This window comes from Sitophilus oryzae, unplaced genomic scaffold (genome assembly GCF_002938485.1).
Source record: "Sitophilus oryzae breed Bouriz unplaced genomic scaffold, Soryzae_2.0 scaffold_172_pilon_pilon, whole genome shotgun sequence".
NCBI classification, from domain to species: Eukaryota; Metazoa; Arthropoda; class Insecta; order Coleoptera; family Curculionidae; genus Sitophilus; species Sitophilus oryzae.
In genome coordinates, this window is record NW_022146424.1 from 7952637 (window position 1) to 7974072 (window position 21436).

The window sequence follows — 21436 nt, forward strand, 5'->3', positions numbered from 1 at the left end:
TATTAATATTTAATTGATATGCAGCTGATTATTGGTCATCCTTTCGGAACCAATCTTGTGACTACTTCTGCAGTGCCGTCGAAGGGTTCTGGAATTTATAAATGGCATTGAGGAGCCTTGTTTAATCATTTTATCTGCCTTTTTGTGATTATGCACAATGTGTGTAATAAACTTTACTTTCTTATTATTTAAAATTTTACTTCTTCTTTCTTCTGCTTAGTATTGTTTGTTTTGATTAAGTTCTTAACCGAGGATAATCGTAAAAAATTCTATTTACGGTGCTACTAATTATGAATTCGAGGAGGTGTGCAATTATTACTTCTCTTCTGCTTAGCTCGAATCGTTGACCCTGTATCTGATATTGCAGACGAGAACTGAATTAATAATAATAAACATATATCAAAGAAAAATGTCGGTGATTTAACCTGTCTTATACAAGGTGATATGCTAATGTCGAGCCAACTTCTAATGATAAATCTATATAAAAGGATATAGAGCAAGAGTTTCAAGAATCCCAAATTATTGTATCTAATACAAAGCTAATAATACGACGAAATTAGACTAATCTAATAAGTTATATATAATCCAATTATGGTGTAGCCTCCCTCACCTACTCTCTTTGTAGTTGGGCCCATTTTTGTCTATTGTTGGCTATGCGGATCCAAGTTCTCCCAGCTAATTTCCTAATATCATAGTCCCATCTCAAGTTTGGTCTTCTTCTAGGTCTCTTAATTCCTCGTGGGTACTATGCTGTATTTTTTGTTATCCATCTGTTGTCCGTTCTTCTTGCCAGGTATACTGCCCATTATTCCCATTTGAAGGATTAGACTCTGAGGATGGCATCTATTACCTGGGTCTTTTGTTGTATCCACTCTATTCTTTTATTACTAGAAATAAGTATTTTAACTGGTAGTATAGTTCTACCCTAGAAACACCCCCACGAGGGCGAAAATTTTGCTAATTGAAAATGCTAAAAATTTTATGTTTTTCTTGACATTTTCCCCAAAATATTGAAAAACTTTTGAGAGCCGCTTGTTCAGTTTGCGGAAATTTGTTTCTGGTGCATACATACAATACAATGTTGCCACCTCCTACGTTATCCACATTCTGTATGTTTATAAATTATAAATTCAGATTATTAAATTTCGACAAAACAAACTTAAATACATTGTATTCATTGTAGATTACTATTAAGTATAGTGCAACGTCTACTATTTGAAATGTCTTTTTTACAGTTTAGTAAACTGAAATAATGAATCTCTAAATAATGAACAATTATAGCAGTTTTTTTCATTACTGTGGATAATTTCATAATCTACAATTTTAGTCTGAGCTATTTTTTTGAAAAAACTCACCGTTTACGAGAAAAATCCAAAAAACTGAAAAATGTTGACCTTTGATTTTGAATAACTTTTTTTGCATACGTGAGATCGCTGGGTATTTTTTTGTCTTCTTTATAATGATAATCCCAAGGTCTCTTACAAAATTCAGCTTTGTCAGAAGTATCCTAATTTGATCACTATTTTTATGGCTAAATTGGCCGGATTACTACCCTCTAACGAACCAACGAAGCACATTTGTATAAAGAAAATTTGTATCTATGGCTCAAAAAATACGTAGTAGTTTTATACCCTCGCAGTATTGGGACACCCTGTATATCAAACTGAATCATATTTTAAGCGGGAAAATCCCATCCTTCCTCTATCTACTATACCCGACTTCATTGATAAAAATCGGCAGGTTGTGCGTTCAAGAACGCGACTCAAGGTGGGGTCACTCGATGGCCTGCTGAGAGTGCTGGGGCACCTCTTCTGCTGCTGCTGCGGCACCCCACTAACAACCGGCTCCGGTATAAGAGCAATAAATCATTTTGGGGACCGGGTATTATGTAAGAGCTGGTCCGGAGTAGACCTAGTGATCTAGATTTTTTGCGAGGTGCATTGTTTATGTATATTGTTGACCTGGTGAAATAGTTTTTTCACTTTCAGCTTGGAAATATGAATAAAGCTATCTGTAAGTAACAAGTACTTAATAATAATGTCCACTTTATTTATATTTAATTTTATATACTGTCTTGTTTATTTTATTCTTCTGTTTATTCAATTTTTTTTTTAATTTTATTTAATTGACATATTTTTTAGTAATATAAAAGAGTAATTTGTTAACTGTATTTTATAAATTAAGAAATTAATATATTTCTTAATTTATTTTAATTTATTTAAAAAAAAATAATATGCCTTTTGTTAGCAATTAGAAAAAAAAACATATTTTCTCTTTACCGTTTTTCAAAGAGGTCCAAAATAACCGAGTTATTTAACTTTGAAAATTTACCAAAAAAAAATTTTTTTTATAAATTTTGAGAAACACTTTATCTTTCTTGGGTTTTCTTTCTTGTAAATTTAATTTACTACTTATGTTGCCATATTATCAGGAAATTATGGGTTTTAAGTAAAAACTAAAAAATGTTTCAAACATTTTTTCAAGAAATTCGAAATTTTCAATTTTTTTTTTCGCGAAAAAAACCTTATAATTCAATTTCTCGGGTCGATATACAGGGTCCGGCAATAGTGCGTCGGGCATCTGTAGCTCCTAGAATAAAAAACTTGAGAATTTTGTTTAAGTGCGAACCTAAAGTATGTGCCAGGATGTATTTCAAGAAAATATTTTAACTTCTATAGGGTGGCTCAAAAAAGTGTGAGTGGACCTTGATGATTTTTTTTAAATGGAATACCCTGTATATTATTGCATTTTTGGCTTCCTTGCAGATCATTTTACATAACCCTAAGATATGAATAAATATATTTTGATAGTTTCAGAGATATTAAAAATAAATAAAAATATGTATTTTTTTTCAGCCCTTCTTAAAAAATTATTAAAAATACAAGAACTGTCCTGAAATCAAAACTATATTAGGTATTTACTTTAGATGGTCTGTATTTACTTTGCTATAAATATGAAAATCGTAAATTATACAGAATGTTCAAAATTCTGCGCCAAACTTTCTAAAATATAAAATAATTTTTCCTCGTTTTTTTAAATGGAACACCCTGTATATTATTATTTCAATAGACGGAGACTTAAAAAATGAACATTTTTTGTATTTAAAGTATTTCAAAATTTTTAACGGTTTCGCAGATATTTGCGGTTTTATATTTCATATGGCATTTTCCACAGTAAATTTTTATCAAAGCCACCAATGATTTTTCTCTCGTATTTTACCATTGAAAGCGCCATATGAAATAATACTGCGCGTATCTGCGAAACCGTTCAAAACTTTGAAATACTCTAAATACAAAAAATGTTAATTTTTTAACTCTCCATCTAATAAAAAAATAATATACAGGGTGTTCCATTTAAAATAACAAAGAAAAATTATTTTATATTTTAGAAAGTTTGGCGTAGAATATTGAACATCCTGTATGATATACGATTACTATATTTATAAAAATGTAAGAACAGACTATCTAAAGTAAATACCTAATATAGTTTTGATTTCAGAACAGTTCTTGTATTTTTAATAATTTTTTTAAGAAGGGCTGCAAAATACATTTTTTTTATTTATTTATTAATATCTCTGAAACTATCGAAATATATTTATTCATACCTTAGGGTTATGTAAAGTGATCTGAAAGGAAGCCAAAAATGCAATTATATACAGGGTGTTCCATTTAAAAAAAATCATCCAGGTCCACTCACACTTTTTTGAGCCACCCTATAAAACTTAAAATATTTTCCTGAAATACATCCTGATACATACTTTAGGTTTGCACTTAAACAAAATTCTCAAGTTTTTTATTCTAAGAGCTACAGATGCCTGACGCACTATTGCCGGACCCTGTATACTACCCCTAGATGTATTTACACTTATTGAAGACTCAATTTATTGATATATGCTTGATAATATATATATACTTTACCCTCAAAATTTCATTCTAAAAGCTAAAAGTACTTGGAAGAAAATTATAATAAATCGAAAAAATATTAAAATGTTAACACCCTGTAGCTACGAAACAAAGCAGAATCGTACCTATGTTAATATGAAAAATAAATATTTTTACGTGAGGAATCTTCCCACGAGAGATGGCACATGTTTTTTGAAACACGCTGTATAAAACTTTAAAATACATGAAAGATTTAAGGTGCCCGTTTTTCGTGCCAGTGAGCAGGTTTTTAGATAATTTGTGCAAGTTGGTTTGCGCAAGCCAATTTATACAAAATTTGCTCAAATCTATCTTTTGTTTACACTTTCAGTTGATCCTATTTTTCTGACGAGTTTAAATAAAAACCTAAAAGACATTTGATAAACAACATTTAGACGCTAAATCTCAACCAAAACGTAAAAATTATATAAAGCCACTAAAATTATCCTAATTTTTTAAAAGCATATGACATCATCTCCGTTTCTATATGGGACTCCATGTATATTTTCTGGTTTTTGAAATACAACCATTTTTATACTAAATCATTTTCCAAACTTTTTCAAAATTATAAAACCCATATTTATTTTTTCCCACTTATTATTTTATGTGTTCCTAAATGAAATTATTTTTTACCCAACTTTATTCTATTTTAACAAATCAAAACCATAGCGTTTTCTGAACACTGGGTCACCCTGTAAATACAGGCTGGTTCGAACTGTATTCCGGAAAGTTTAGCAGCATAATCTGTAGGTAAAAATAAGTAAAAAATCGTATAAATGTATGCTCTTTTGGTATGCCCTAAAATGATTAGTTTCGGAGAGATACAGGATGTAGAAGTTTCGATTTTATTTCGATTTTTTCCATATAATTTCTGAAGTAACTTTAATATTTGGATGAAAATTGGTGTCTGGGAGTTTTTTGACATGAGAAATTGGATTTTGATGGCAATATGACTCTTAGACTGACTCCACTACTTGTAGATGGCGCCATCTACATATTTTTTAACTGGTTTAAAGAGTAATAACTTTTCGTCCGTACCTGTATAAAACTAGTGAGTTAAAAAATATACATTTACGACGTTTTTTTTTACGCAAAGAAGGTGATCTTGGTGAAAATCTCTGCGGGTAATGGTTCTCGAGATATTTGAAGTTGAAATTACCAATACCTGTCATCATTGACATAAATTAAACATGACTAAATAGTTATTAGACTGAAGTCGTCCAAACCAAACCAAAAAAAGCCAATTTGCGCATATTTTCTGATGCTAGTCTAAATGCCTCTTAAGAAGAATTTTTTACCTGTCATATTTAAATGTAAATATTAAAAAATAGAATTAATTGCTGCCATTTTCATATCTAATTTCCCTTTAGCGCACTTTTTTATTTGCACCAAACTGCATAAGTTTCCAGATGCATTTATTTAACTGGCTGTTACGTTTCATATGCTAATACAACCTATGTTTAATGCAACTAAATTCAATCCACTGTAATAAACCGCTGAAGCACAACAAAAGGTCTTTTTGTTTGAATAAATCGTTTGAAAATCAAACCGTTTAAAATAAAATAATAAAATTATATTCATTTACGATCAATTTATTTCTTAATTGATATAAGTAGTGTTTTAACTAGTGTTTTATTTTGCTAGTGGTTTAGTGTTAGGTATTTACGTATTTTTATTAATAATTTCAAATCATGTCAAATCTTCTTGTCATTTGTTCTGCTGATACCACAAGACGATAAATTTATCACTTCAAAATATTACAATTGGAGTAGCTGTTTAAACACCCTGTGTATAGCATACCCAAATATACACTCTGCTTAAAAGTATAGCTTAATTAGTGAAATTTAACTTGTGGATTAAACCATTTCATTTTTTTTTAATCACACTATACATATATCTTGACAAAAATTGAGTTTTTTTCACTTATTCCGATTTAAAATATTTTTTGGCGTTGCTGCGTTTTAGCAGGTTGATTAGTATACACAGAATTTAGAATTCTGTGTATACTAAATTCTAATTCTAGTATACACAGGTTGTCAAACAAGAACATACAGGATAAGAAAAAAAAATAAAAACCGATTTTTTTCATTTTCGGCAATTTTTTTAAAATACAACATAACCTAAAACTAGGGTCAAATTGCATTTACAATAATTCTTACATTAACGTCTTCTAACCGTACCAGGTAAGAAAAATGAAAAAATTTAATAAATAAAAAAATTTTTATATCCATCAGAAATCGACAATCGAAATCTTTCAAATTAAATATATCGGAAACTGTGCATTTTCAAATCACAGTTTAAATGGGGCGAATATAGAGCTCCACTAGCTCTATCCGTAGAGGCCTCACTAGTCGTTTACCTTCTTACCATTTCCGAGAGGAAACATCTTATTTCTATTTACACCTTTATTTTTTTTCTGCTGGTATAATTTAATGTAGCGACCAAAATTTTCGAAGTAATGTCCACACTTAATTTCAACGTTAACACTCAAAAATTATTTAGAATCAGAAAAAAAGGCCCCCTACAAAAACTCACGGGATTTAATATTTGGACCAGACGAAATAGAGTGTTTTAATTTCATTAACAGTCAAAAAGATAATAATATAAAAGTAGTTAATAGTTAAATGTATCAAAAATCTAAATGATACTGGTTTAGATTTTAATACTTGACCTAGTCAAAGAAATAACACCAATTCAAATCTGCCCACGCGACGCCTTGACATATTATTGACATTGTAATAGTCAAACCTATGTCAAGTATTTGTTTAATATGACCGAGATTTACTTATAAATGCAACCTTTGAATTAAAATTTGCATTAAATAAATTAATCTTTGACACCATTTAAATAATACAATTTTTTACAATGCTATTTTATTGTTGGGATGAAGAGGAAAAATATTTAAAAATGATTTTTAATTAAATAATTTCAGTTGTTTTTACAATTTTATAGATATACAAATTTAAAGAAATATAGAAATATAGTTTTTACAATGCTATTTTTATTGTTGGGATGAAGAGGAAAAATATTTAAAACTGATTTTTAATTAAATAATTTCAGTTTTTTTTACAATTTTATAGATATACATATTTAAAGAAATATAGAAATACTATAGAGTGTAATTTCAATATACAGGGTGTTTCAAAACATATGCGAAAAACTTCAGGGGGTGATTCCTTGGTCAAAATAAAGGGTAGTTTACTTCATAAACGTTGGGTTAAAAGTCAACCATTAGGAAGATATTGCGGTACAAGATGGCGGAAAAATAATGTTTTTATTTTTTATCTTGAAAACGAAAAGAGATAGACTAATAAAATTTTATGGAAGCATTACTGTTATGAAAACACACTTTCTGGTAATTTTTTCACTTTTTTAAAATGAGTGGAAGGGGTTGAAATAAACTACCCCTATCATTCTTGTTAACGAAATTTAAAGAAAAATCTTATCAAACACATGCAAAAAAAATAATTTGGATAGTTTAGTTTATATAGAAACTTTTTTATCTCTTGTATTTTTTTGATAAAACTCACCGATTTGAAATTAAGAAATAAAATGTAAAGCATTGCATGTCAGGACAAAAAACATTTTCTGATAAAGAATCTAGTGGGCTGCTGTAATTTTTTTAGAAAAAAATCTAGTCGGCCGCTGTTACTTTTTAGGATGTTCCTAATATTATTTTATTTGACATTACTCTACTGCAATACGTTATTATCTAGATGATTATTATTATCGTTATTATCACTAGATTCTTAATCTAAAAATGTTTTTGTCCTGACATGTAATGCTTTACATTTTATTTTTTAATTTCCAATCGGTGAGTTTTATCAAAAAAATACAAGAGGTAAAAAAGTTTCTAAACAAACCAAACTATCCAAATTAAAGCATTTGCATGTGTTTGATAAGATTTTTCTTTAAATTTCGTTAACAAGAATGATAGGGGTAGTTTATTTCAAACCCTTCCACTTATTTTAAAAAAGTAAAAAAATTACCTGAAAGTGTGTTTTCATAACAGTAATGCTTCCATAAAATTTCATTAGTCTATCTCTTTTCGTTTTCAAGATAAAAAATAAAAACATTATTTTTCCGCCATCTTTGTACCGCGATATCTCCCTAATGGTTGACTTTTGACCCAACGTTTATAAAAGCAAACTACCCTTTATTTTGAACAAGGAATCAGCCCTAAAGTTTTTCGCATTTGTTTTGAAACACCCTGTATATTTTAGATTATTTATATAATAATTATTGGGGAATTAGATTAGATTAGATTTATTAAAAGTGCCTATTTGTCAATTATACGAGGGAAAACAAAATGTTGATATTTTAGTGAAAGTTTGAAGCACCCTGTAGAATATACAGGGTGGCCCATCGAGAACGTTCCGCAAGGCATAACGACCAGGGTAATTTTTTTTCAAAAAAAATTCAAAAACACTTCAATTTTGTTTGTTAGGGGACAACTTTTGCCCCAAAAATGATTACAATATCTTTAACCCTTTAAGCGGGGATGTCATCCCCCAATTTTTCAAATGGGAAGGGAGTCAAGTGGTATCGCAATGAAAAGGGCTTTCTATTCTCTATACTTCCCCGCTTCGTTTTTGAAAATCGGTCGAGTCATTGAGGAAATATGAAGGATTGAGATTTGAAAGGTTTATTTAAACATTTATCAGAGTAAATGATAAGGATAAATTCCTTCGACCAATTTGCTGTTTTTCTTATTATTTCTAGATGTTTACGCATTTTTCACTTGCCACAAGGTTGAACGATCAGGTGCTGTAGTTGCTAGATAGTTGTTCTGTGACTTAGGGTAAAAACATAGTAGAGCGACGAGGCTAGAGGCACAGCGACGAGGTAAGCGTCGCGACTTGAATTTGATCGTGTATTGTAATGGAGGCAAACATAGTAAAGAGATTGCCGAAGCGTCAAGCGACGAGACAAGCGAGGAGATGCGCGTCAAGATAAAAATATGATTCCTTGTCGCGTTGACGCTGGAATGCGTGTGGCCTATTTTCAGTTGACTGGTATCATTAAGTAGGAGTACTGCTGGTATAGAGACAACATTTATCGTTCGTAATGGCTATGAATAATATAATAGCATCCGTATTCAACAGGCGTGCTTTATGGAATGCATCTCATCCAGACCAAAGAAACCGCTATGCATTAGACGAACTTTGGGCAGAAGTGGCTACAGAATGTGGAATAACAGGTAACACTGTCGGAGAACATTGTACATACTGGTTTGAATTTGGAAATTCGAGCAATAAATCGCAGCTTTTGTCTCCTTACTATGTACGTGTCTCCTATCGCGTCGCTTATCTTGTCTCTTACCTCGTCGCGTCGCTGTGCCTCTAGCCTCGTCGCTCCACTATGTTTTTACCCTTATGCGTTGAAGTTCTTCTCAATATCGTTAAACTTTTTAACAATTATGGTGTACTCACTTGCAGAAAAAGTGGAAATAATCGAACTTTATTTTAAAAATAATGAATGTGGCAATCGGGTTGCGCAGATATTCAATGAACGCCATCCTGACAAAGACCTTTATGGCAAAATTGTTCGCGAGTTAGTAGCAAAATTTTGCGACACTGGTTCCGTTATGAATAAAAAGAGGCAGAGGGAAAATCCTGTAGTAAATGAAGCTATGGAGGTATTCGTATTGGGTCAAGTTGCCATGGATAGTTCGCTGAGTACAAGAAAATTAGTCAATGAGACCAGCGTGAATCGTACAAGTGTCCAAAGGATATTAAAAAAACACAAGTTCCACCCGTACAAAATTCAGTTGGTACAAGAACTCAACGAAGACGATTTTGATCGTCGCTTGCAATTTTGGGAAACTATGAGTAAACGAGTGGCGAATGAAAATAATTTCCTATTTAATGGGTGTTTTTCGGATGAGTGTACTTTCTTTTTGAACGGTGTAGTTAATCGGCACAACTGTCGGTACTGGGCTGAGGACAACCCCAGGGTTTTTCACGAGGTGCACACACAAAACCCTCAGAAATTGAACGTGTGGGCTGGTATTTTTGGAAATTCTATTGTAGGTCAGTTTAACGATATTGAGAAGAACTTCAACGCACAAGTCACAGAACAGCTATCTTGCTATAAGTCTGTTGACAGACCAAAAGCAAAGACATGGTTTTGATGTAAAAATTACGAAAAAATGTTAGCGTCTTCTTCAAAAGTTCTCAAAAAAAATAAAACTATTGAGATGAACCAAAAAATAGGCTATCGAGAAAAAGTTCACCTGGATGATGAAATCATTTTCAGTCTTGCTTTTTTACATATTCCACAGGGTGTTCCAAACTTTCACCAAAATAACAATAATTTATGTTCTCTAGTATAATTGACAGATGGGAACAGTCATTTTTAATTTAGAAAGAGATACTAAAAAGTAAAATATTTTAGCTACAAATTCCTTAAAAGATTATCAAAATCGGTTCACTATAATACAATATCTAAAACTTTAAAATACCTCAAAATATTAAGGTGCCCGTTTTTCGTGCCGGTGAGTGTGTAAGTATATTAGAGGATATTAGGATGCACAAAAAAAGTAAATATTTAAAAAATATAAATTCGTATGAGAGACGCCATCCTGTATATACTCAATTTTCTTTGCAAATTATCTGAATATGTGTATTTCGCTCGTTCTCATTCATTAGGCTACGCAAACACTCCATTCCGCCCATTAAAGAAACTCAAATACAAGCCTCCCTGAATAACAATAGAGTTAATGTTTAATTATTTGCAATAGCATTTCTTTAGAAAGACATTATTTGTACCGTAATAGTACTGTTTCCATTATATAACAATTCGTTAATGAGATAGTAATAATGTTAGTCAATAATTAGATCCATCGAACCGCAGAGTCTTGCACTTTGAAGTTGTTGCAACGTCCGTTGGAAAATTCAGTACAAACGACTGCAATTAATGGGTTACGGGGTCTTTTGTGACTTGAAATACTTTTCATTTTATAATATCATTAATAAAAACCGTAAAATCAAAAATAGCGGCCTTACAATGACCAATGAAATGACGATCAATGATATTTTTGTCGCATTTGATTGGAATGATATTCTTACAAATATAAATCACATCGCAGAATAAATATATTTTTTCTATAAGTTTTATATAATTTATTAATATCTAAATATTGTTAGAACCGTAGAGTTAAAAATTGTTAGAACTTTTTTTATTCTTTAGCATATCATTTCCTTATTCCAAAATTTCGACATTACATGTGAATCAAATCTGGCAAATATGGTGGATCTGTGAAAATTGTTAAAATTTTGTCTTGTCAATGACGCAGATGTGGAATATTTTAATAAATTTTCCTTGTCATTTTTAAATTTATTCTAATTTATTTTTTATTCTTTTTCAGTTGTAATTTTGGTGGCATTTGGTGCGGGGACATATGCCGACAAGGACGACAAGAGATGGGTTTGGAGTGGAAACGGTAGATCCAATGAAAACGCTCGAAATTATAATGGAGGAGGAGTAACAGTAGTCAGACCGTAAGCATATAGAGAAAAATAATTTGTTTAATATGCTTTTTAAAGTTATTACATTATAAGTAAAAGTTACCAGGACTCAAATTATGTCGTTAAAGCTGCTACCGTCACTTTGAGTATTTTTAATTTAGATTCAGAAGTCATATAGAGGTTTTATTGCTTCTTTTTCGTTGTTATTTTTACAGACAAACTAAATACAATACCGCTAATCATCATCTTCATCATCAATCTCAGCTTATTCAACCATTTCCAATTATGGTGTAGCCTCCCTCACATGTTTAGATACTCTCTTTGTAGTTGGACCCATTGTCCATTGGTGTCTATTGTTGGCTACGCAAGCCCAAGTTATACCTACTAATTTCCTAATATCATGATCCCATCTCAGGTTTGGTCTTCCTCTAGGTCTCTTAATTCCTCGTGGATGCCATGCTGTAATTTTTGTGGTCCATCTGTTGTCCGTCCGTCTTGCCAGGTGTCCTGCGATTTGAGGGATTTGACTCTGTGGATCACATCTATTACCTGGGTCTTTTGTCGTATCCACTCTATTCTTTTACGGTCTTTCATAGTTATTCCCAGGATATTTCGTTCAATTGAGCGTTGTGCGACCTGCAGTTTTCTTATAATTTCCGTTTTAAGAGACCAAGTTTTGCATGCACATGTCATGACTGGTAGTAGATATTGGTCCAATGTTTTCTTCTTTAGATAAAGTGGTATTCTAGATTTCAATATGATTAAGTTTCTTCTATACGTATTCCATGCGAACTTAATTCTTATACAGCTAATAATCCAGACAAAATAGATATTCCAGTTTGCATTAATGCCCAACAAAGCTGTATTTTTGCCATTCATTCCTCGGTATCAAGTTGGACCTATACAAAAATTCCGATTGTTGGGAATTCATGCAACCTCAGCACTTTTTTCGTTTATTTTGTCTGGACTATAAATACAATGTGTATGAACACAAGTTTTACTATTTTTTATTCATTTCTTTTTGGCAGACAAACTAAATACAACGTATATGAAGACAATGACTACCGCCCTAATGCGCCCATAAATGGGGATTATTTCACCCCAAACGTCATCAACCAGGGATCGCTGGTACTTAACGAAAGGCCGCCTCTTTATGAAAACAGACCACCCGTTTCTGGAGTTGGTTTTCTTCCAGAAAATAGGTACATACAAATAAAATAAAATATGACATGTAAAAAAACGGCGTCAGCGATGACTATTGAAATGATGGTCGCTGTCATTTTATATGTAAAATTATATGAAGAATGTCATCAATGTCGCCAACACCAACTCGGCTTTGGTTTGGTTTAAAAATCATATAAATATTTTGTTACAAAGTTTCAATCTAAATACGCATTTCTATAATTTCTAAACCAATTACTAATGTTTAGACCTGGTGGAGTATATAATAACATAAATCGTCCATCGTATGGAGGATCAGGTCCGTACATTCCCGAAGGAGATGAAAGCCCCGGAATTCTAACTGGTCCAGTACCATCATGGGTGAAAGAGGGACCCTTCAAAGAGTTCGACAAGTGCAAGTGCACCGAGAAATTCAACTGTAACAGTCCAGGAATATCTTACGTAAGTTGACAGACAAACCAATGCATGACTTCGAATTAAAATAAAGAAAAAATACAAATTTTACCATATTTTAAACATTCTTAATTGATATACTAAATTTACCTTAAATTATTTTTATTCGTTCCACTCACTCGTTCCTCTCACTACTTCATCTAAATAATTGCAAAATGTCATAAACTAACGTCATAATTTACACTAAAGGCCGAACAGAAACAACAATTCTGCAAGTGTCAGATCGAAAGAACAAGTTAACCAAAAGCATAGATATCTATGACCAAAAGATCCTAAGTTTTCATAATAAAACTTGTGGTCAGTCTCACAAAAAAATCTAAAGTTCAGACTCTTTCAGAATATATCCAAGCAAATTATCTGAATTATCTGATGTTCCATGATCATTGACAGTATTATGAAGGTTCAAAAAACTTCTACTACCAGAGACATTCTCAATACGTTCTGAAAAACGGAAGAAAACGTTATTTCAAAAATAACGGAAGAACGTGTGTCATCAGATCCAAAATTATTACAAAGATATTTAAATGCTTGTGATAATTTAATACAAGCTTTTCAAGATATAACAAATCCCAAATCCCAATGCACAAATAGACATGCCTCACAGACACAGTTTTGGGAAAATTAACTGGTAGAGCAGCTGATCTTATTGTATCCCCTCTGAACTAAAAACATGAACTGATATTAAAAATACATTCAATAGAAATTGCATTCATAAAAAGAGATCAATGGATTGCTTAATTCAAGATTAATTAATTTAAAACCATTTAAAAATGAAATTCCTTTAAATTTTGAAATGCGTATCCAAGACTCACGCAGTTTATTATTTTCAAAATTAAATGCAACAAACGAACTTGCAACTGAAAAATTAATGAAAATAAGACATCATGAAGAATTTTCTTTAAAAACTTTCATTAATGGATTACCTTACAATCTACAACTAATTGTAAGATTAAAAAATCCAGATTTAATAGAAAAAGCCATGTCTTTCGTTCGAGAAGAAGAAAATTTCATATATTTCAAAAATCATCCACAGTATAGTCAATTTACTACAAATAATTACCGAAATTATCTTAATTATACAGTGATCTACCCATTCATGCCAAAACAAAATAATTTTAACCAATCATTTAATCGAAAGAACAGGTTAACCAAAAGATCCAAAGTTTCATAATAAAACTTGTGGTCACTCTCACAAAAAAAATTAGAGATCAAACTCTTTCAGAATATATCCAAGCAAATTAAGTTCACTCACAGTATTTGAAGGTTCAAAAAACTTCTACTACCAGAAACATTCTCAATAAGTCCTGAAAAAAAAAATATTTGAAGAATGTGTATCATCATATCTAAAAACAATATGATACTACTTTCACAGTTCTAGTATCGTATGAATATGAATGATGGTTTATATACTTATATATATATTTATATAAAACTCTAAAACAATTAAATTATAAACATATATGTAAATTTGACTATAAAATTTAAATCTGTTTTAGGGCCATTGCGATACAGGCAAATCGTATTGCTGTTACTCCACCAAAAAGCTCCAAGGAGGACCTCTTCCTAGCAAACCAGTGCATTCAATAGAAAACGGGATTCTTGTTGGACCTGGTGGACCAGTAGATCCCATCCCGGGAGTTGCTAGTTTTAATAAACCACCTAAACAATTTGGAGGAGCTGGATATTACAGACCTGGAGGATTCCAAGGACAATACAACAATCATGGAAGTAACTATGCTGGTATTCGTGGAGGTAATTTAGATTGAAAAATACTTTTTTAAAACTTTGAAAGTATTTTCGGCTAACTATGCCTTAACAGATGAGTAAAACTCAAAAAGTTTAATGGAATGTTTTAATCGTCATATTTTAAAAATGTATTTTGGTGTATAGTTGCTGATTTGTGTTATTGTTATTACCCCTTAAAAAAATCAGAAATATTTTAATTTAATATTTGTTTTTCAGAACCAAACGAATATTCTCCAGCTAATGGTATTCTTGTGGGACCTGGTGGACCCTATGACCGGCCAGGAGCAGGATTTTTAGAAGCGCGTTCAGGAATAGCGAGTAAAAAAGCCTAGATATAGTTTTAAAATAGCTACTCTAAAGAAAGGGACCACCATTGTCTAATACGGTTTTTATAGTTCTATTACAAGTGTATAAGATGTATAGAGATTAATTCCTAAAAGAACAAGCAATATTGAAGTTACTTCTAAATAAGATCCAAAGTTTATCTGTTGTATAAAGCTATTGATTTTGAAGTGTATTTAACTTTTTTCATCTTTTAAGTTATTCTTCTTCGACTTATTTTTTAAGACTGCCATAGTTTGTAAGTAAGATAGAGAAATCATATGAGACGTCAAGTTGCAAAACCCGCCTTACCAATTTAAAAAAAATGGCTTAATGAGATACATTAATAGTGGACCCTAAAATCTACATAAACATAGTCCAAACTGCAGCAAAACTCGCCTATTGCTATATAAAATTCACTACAAATTACGTTACTGCAGCAAAATCAATCTCATCCACTTATATTTGCTTTTTATTGTAATTATTGTTGCAAATTCGGCATTTTTTCATAGGCTTTTTACACAAGTATAATATTACTACAATTTTAATAAAATACCTAATAATTCCAAGTTACGATGCAAATATCTTTCTTTAGCAAAACCTGCAAAACAAAACGCATACAAAATATGTGTCCATTAAGTGGAATCATTGTTTTATATCTCGTTTTTCTAGAAATAAAAATTAATATTTAATTTTTATAAAGGAAACACAAAAATAATTTGGATAAAACACCTTATCCGAATTATTTTTTGTGTTTTTTCTCTTTAAAAATGAACAATTAATTTTTATTTCTACAAAAACCAGATGCAAAACAATGATTCCATTTAATGGACAAGTTTTTTCTAATGCTTTAAACATTTGCTTGTTTTTGGGATAAGCCCGGTTTAGCAACTTGACACGTCATATTATATTGATAGAAGTTTGATTAGTATGTATTACTTAGTGTTATTTAGATTTAGTTGTTATTTTTAATTATAATTCTACTTATAGATTGATACAATATTGTACAGAGTAACGTTTCCTTTGTTTCAATAAAATAATTTGTTGGTGACATAATAAAAAGTACCTTGGTTTGGTATAGTAAAAAAAATCTGGATTTTATAAAACTACCGATTCTTTGCCAGTGTTATCTATAGTCAATCCATATATTTTACATCAATTTGTTTATAACCAACAAATACTACAAAAAAATATTTCAGTTCAAGATTTTCGTTAATAAACTATTGCAATCCAAATATAGAGAGAAATTCAGTTAAAATAAACTATAAAAGATAATTGAGGAACAAGTAAAAAGTGTATCAAAATGAAAAGCAGCTAAGCTCGGCGTAACGGCGTAACGACCTTGAGTAGATTTCCAGTAATTTTATTGGCTGAAAAATTCATCTGTCAAAAATTTTATCTGTCAAATTCATCTGTCAAAAATTTCAGCCAATAGAATTACTGGAAATCGATTCAAAGTCGTTACGCCGTTACGCCGATACGCCATTTTTAGGATAGTGTGGATGCACCCTCAGGGAATATTTCGACAGACGACACCCAAAAAATGACCGGAAATTAGATTTACTTCCGAATTAAAATGACCATAAATCTCACTGTAATATAAGTATCCTGTCGTGGGACAGCATTTAGTACAAATAATGGCATAAATCACAGAACAAACTAGGTAAAGAATAAAGTCTTCCTACTCTGGGTGCTAGCTAGAAGGATTTGAAAATGCAAACGATCTAGCTAGAAAAGGAGCCAAACCTTGGACCAGAACGGTTCTTCTTCGCAAGTAGAGGTGGGAATTCTACTCTGGGAATTCTATTCTGACGCACTTGACGGCTTTATAAAATATAGGAATTTTATAAGGACTACCCAACGCTATCCACCCCACGAAATAACCAACTTAACCAACGCAACTAACCTCGACACTGATAAAAAATATAAAAAACAAATATAAATTAGTAAAAATCAACCAACCCCACCAAATAACCAACTAACCAATGAATTAACACCCTCCAAATAACCACGCTAACCAACCCGCCAAATAACTAAACCAATCCAACCAAAAAGAGTGAAACCAATGCAATAAGATCACGCTATAAGCAAAAAAAATATAAAAAAGCTTGGTCGGCGTGAGATTTGAACCACGGACCATTCGCTTACGAAGCGATAGCCTCAGCCACTGACCCACAGGTGCTCTTGCAAAATGCTTAAGGGTAGGCAATAGTAGGCATTACTTTCCGCCGACATGAACGACGTCACAATATCTATTAACGGCATTTTAGTAGGCTACCGTTTAACGGCTGTTTAAAGTACATCGTATTATATATCGGTCACAGTCTCGATCCCGGAATAGGTCCTGAGAAACTAGTTCTTTGAGAAACCCGGAACTAGCTACCTTTAATTCCGGGGTGGGAATAGTTCTTTGGAACTAGTTCGTTCACGAACTATACACCTCTATTCCCAAGTGGAACTCAAGAACCTGAAAGACTCCATAACTAACCTCTGTAAGATCGTGTCAGATACTGGCTTTACCCAAAGCCCAGAGATTGTATGATGACTAAACATAAAGTAAAAATAAGTAAAAGAGTAAACAAAAAAGGGGGACACAATATATCTATAAGGTCGTGGTGATTATCTTTGCCCCTCCCATATAATCTACAAGTTACTTATTGAATTTAAAATTCAAAATTACATGAGTTTTACTTTACCTATAGTGGTAATAACAACGATAGAGTAAAACAGTGCTCCAGCCCTAGTCCACTGCACCTTATTGGCATCTTCTTCGCCATCCCAGCCATCTTTAGCCATTGCTTTGAGAAGAGAGTTCTCGAATTCTTTTAAATACTGAACGGCAACTGGAGTGAAATTTTCCTCGCGCAACGTAGCCATGTCATGTGTGAAGTTCCAAAGGTACAGGGTGGTATTGTCCCTGATATTGCGTATATTCTTCTTAACCTTTAACAAGAAAACATTTTTATAAAGAATGCGTTTTTTCAAAAAAGAGTTTCCTCTTGTAAAGAGAATTTTGGGAGACACGCGATTTACCATGTTTTGTATTTTAATGTTATGTTTTTATTATATATATTAATAAACAAAAAATTAAGCTTCATTCAAAATGTCAAAATTAGTGGTAATAATTTTCACTTAAGCTTCAGTCAGAACCTCACAATTAGTGGTTTCAATTAGCGTAGAAGTTTCTTCCTCTAATTTAAACATAAGCATTCAGAACGTTAAAATTAGTGGTAGGAATTTTCAATTGGGGGAAAATGTTAACAAACTTTTAACTTATCCACTAATTATCTTCAAAATTTGCGAGGAATGTCATTTTCGCCTATGATTATCATCCGTCAAGAGAAAATGTCGTTAGTAATAAATAGTTTACTGTTTTATAAGCTAATTATTAGGTTTTCCCAAAGAATACAACTTTACTGACTACGCAAGCTGTTGCTAGGATATTCTATTAATTTAGTTGTATTTTTTAGATACTGTGGATGATCGTAAACTTTTAAGTATAAAGTATAATAATTGAAACCACTAATTTATTCCACTAATTTCGAGGTTCTTTACTTTAGAAGAAACTCAACAATATACAGGGTGAGTCTTAAATAAGTGCAAATATTTTCAGGACTGGTAGACCTCGATAAAAGAAACACATTTTCTCTTTACCGTTTTTCAAATAAGTCCAAAATAATCGAGTTATTTTACTTTGAAATTAAAAAAAATTGATTCTTTGTTTAAATTTTGAGAACCACTGGATCTTTTGTGGGTTTTCTTTCTTGTAAATTTAATTTACTACCTATGTTGCCGTATTATCAAGAAATTACGTTTATTAACTAAAAACTAAAAAAAATTCCAAAACATTTTTCAAAAAATTCTGGTTTAAAAAAAAATTACGAAAAAAACCTCATAATCGTGTTACTGGGGTCGAAATATACTATCCCCAAAAATATTTGCACTTATTTAAGACTCTCTTTAAAATGGGCAGAGAAATTTTGAAAGGTATAAACAGGATTAGCTGTTTTAGAACAAGCGAAAGCTTTCATGAAGTTTGAATTATTAACAATTTGTTGTTATTGTTATCAATATAATTTTTTTCCTCTTGTAAAGACGATCCTGGACACAATATATTTACCAAGTTTTGTATTTTGTAGTTAAAGTTATAAGTTTATTATGTTTTCATTATAATTAATAAACAAAAGTTAGTGTACCTGAACCTCATGTTCGACTTCCAAGGCCTCAAAGGTCACCGCACCTAAATAACAATAAGAAATCACCATGGAAATGAGAGTTACATGTGAAAACAAGCACGTTATAGTTTTCCAGCTGTAATGGAGAAAACGAGAACAAACCGTCGGTTTTTCCATATCCAGCGACTCCGGATCCGATCTATAAACCGACATTTTTATACTTAATTTTCTTGTTCAAAAAGTTTTTATCTATTTTCCGATTTTTTTTTCACATCGCGATCGACATTTCTTAGAATTGGGTTAGTGAGGTAGCGGTAGAAAGTTTTCAAACACTGTTTTAACACTAACTGACGCTTCTGGTGGGTATTTTTAACGTAAGTTCCCAGTTAAATCCGAAAAACTTAAAAATAGAACATCTCAAATCGCGTAAAGTTCTTCGATACGAGCCATTAAACTAGAAAGATTTATGGTTTGTATCCAGAGTGGAAATACATTAAATTGGTTTAAATTGGAATTGACCAATGGAGTATCTTGAATATTACGACCAGCTTTATTTATGTTGTTATTTTTATTAAATTTAAATAAGCACAAATCTACCAATTATTATTTTTTATTATATTAAAAAATATATATTTTTATTATTTTAAAAAACAGACAAGTGCGAGTCAAGTTGTGCGTCTCAAAAGTGGCTCACCTCTATAACTTTTTTTTAGATAAAAAAACGAGATTTGGAACGTTAGCATATGACATAAATTAGAATTAACTGACGTATTCAATTGTTTTCGGTCACTTCCTCTTTCACCGGAAATGACTACAACTTTTGATTTTTAAATGACACCCTTGGTATTTTTTACTTTATTCGATAGAAAATGACACTCTGAATTAAATGAAATATAACAGGTTAACTTTTGACATTTTCGCATATGGTAATTGGAAATTATAACATGTGGTTCATAACGACAATTTGACCCGAAATATCAAATGTGTGATACCAAATTATTCGTAAGAAAATGTTTTTTCCAAATATGCTAATGAGCCATCCTCGTTCTATTTGACAAAATTGAGATATGATTAAAAATACGATTTCGCCATCTTTTAACCGGCTAGGACAAGGTATTAAAAAACTAGACGATCAATTCTACTTTTCCAAGGCTTCTTGATTAAAAATTAGTGTTTTTAACACAGCCATGAAGTGTCTAGATTGAAATTTAAAATATAAATAAAAACTACGCTTTACCTATGAATTAAAATCAACTAACAGCCAACAACTGTCACTGTCAGGTATTCTCTCATCGGGCAGACTATATATAAAATAACTAACTTTCGTTGCACATCATAATACGACCACCAGCTTATTTACTTACTGCCATTACTCGCTGACGAGTATTTGACACGCATCAGAAAATGGTTACGCAAGGGCTTCCTGTGATGAGCTTTTCTGTGACTGAAAAGCCCGACACGTGATGATATTTGCCTACCGCACTGCGGACATCAAAAATCTCATTACGTTGTTGCCTCTTTACTTTTTGGTTGTTGTTATTAACTGAATTTACAATTCTTCTCCATTGCGTTCTATTGTACGCTGCTTCCTCCCACTTATGCTGCATACTTATCCTCTTTAAGTTTTCATGAAAAACATTCTTGTATCTTTTGAGTTGTCCACCCGGTTTCCTCTTACCCTCTACAAGTTCACCGTAAAGAAGAGATTTCGGTAGGCGGTTTTCTTGCATCCTGCATACGTGGCCAGCCCATCTTAAGCCGGGTCCATATATGTAGCATCTTCGTGTATCATATCTCCGTCGCGTTGCACCAACATGTTTCATGATCGCTAGTTTGGACGCCGAATTAACGCGATCATATGGTACACCTTTGTGATACCGTATCTGATACATGCCAATCCGAATTTTGGCGCGTATCTTAACACTGCGTATCGGATACACGTATTACGATCTGTCATTTGGACGTGTTTTGATACAGTATAACGATACAATTGACTTGATACGCCGTGACCCGTCTTGAGGCGGTTTTTCTCCGATCATCAAAGGGGCATTGAGGGTTCGCTGAGAAGAATTGATGAACATGATACGACGATACAAGGTGATTTGTTGTACCGTCCATATACAATGATACGCACGCTTGTACGCTGGTACGTATGAATTTTATAAGTATG

At 31.9% G+C, this 21436-nt stretch overlaps 2 protein-coding genes across 4 annotated transcripts in view; one reads left to right on the plus strand and one right to left on the minus strand.

Moving 5' to 3' along the window:
• The window catches only part of LOC115881747, a 69938-nt gene extending 50304 nt beyond the window's left edge, over positions 1–19634 (minus strand). For all 3 annotated transcript variants that reach the window (XM_030899382.1, XM_030899381.1, XM_030899380.1), the window contains exons 1-2: positions 19288–19634; positions 17788–18034 (exon numbers count right to left, since the gene is read on the minus strand). In XM_030899382.1, the coding sequence (XP_030755242.1) occupies positions 17788–18034; positions 19288–19479 (439 nt within the window). In that variant the 5' untranslated portion in view covers positions 19480–19634. The remainder of the gene's footprint in view (positions 1–17787; positions 18035–19287) is intronic.
• LOC115881749 lies at positions 1840–15802 on the plus strand. The gene is made up of 6 exons (XM_030899383.1): positions 1840–2013; positions 11290–11422; positions 12418–12591; positions 12820–13012; positions 14521–14776; positions 14987–15802. The coding sequence occupies exons 1-6, from the start codon at positions 1998–2000 to the stop codon at positions 15100–15102; spliced, it is 888 nt and encodes a 295-aa protein (XP_030755243.1). The 5' UTR covers positions 1840–1997; the 3' UTR covers positions 15103–15802.
• Positions 19635–21436: the final 1802 nt, after the last annotated feature.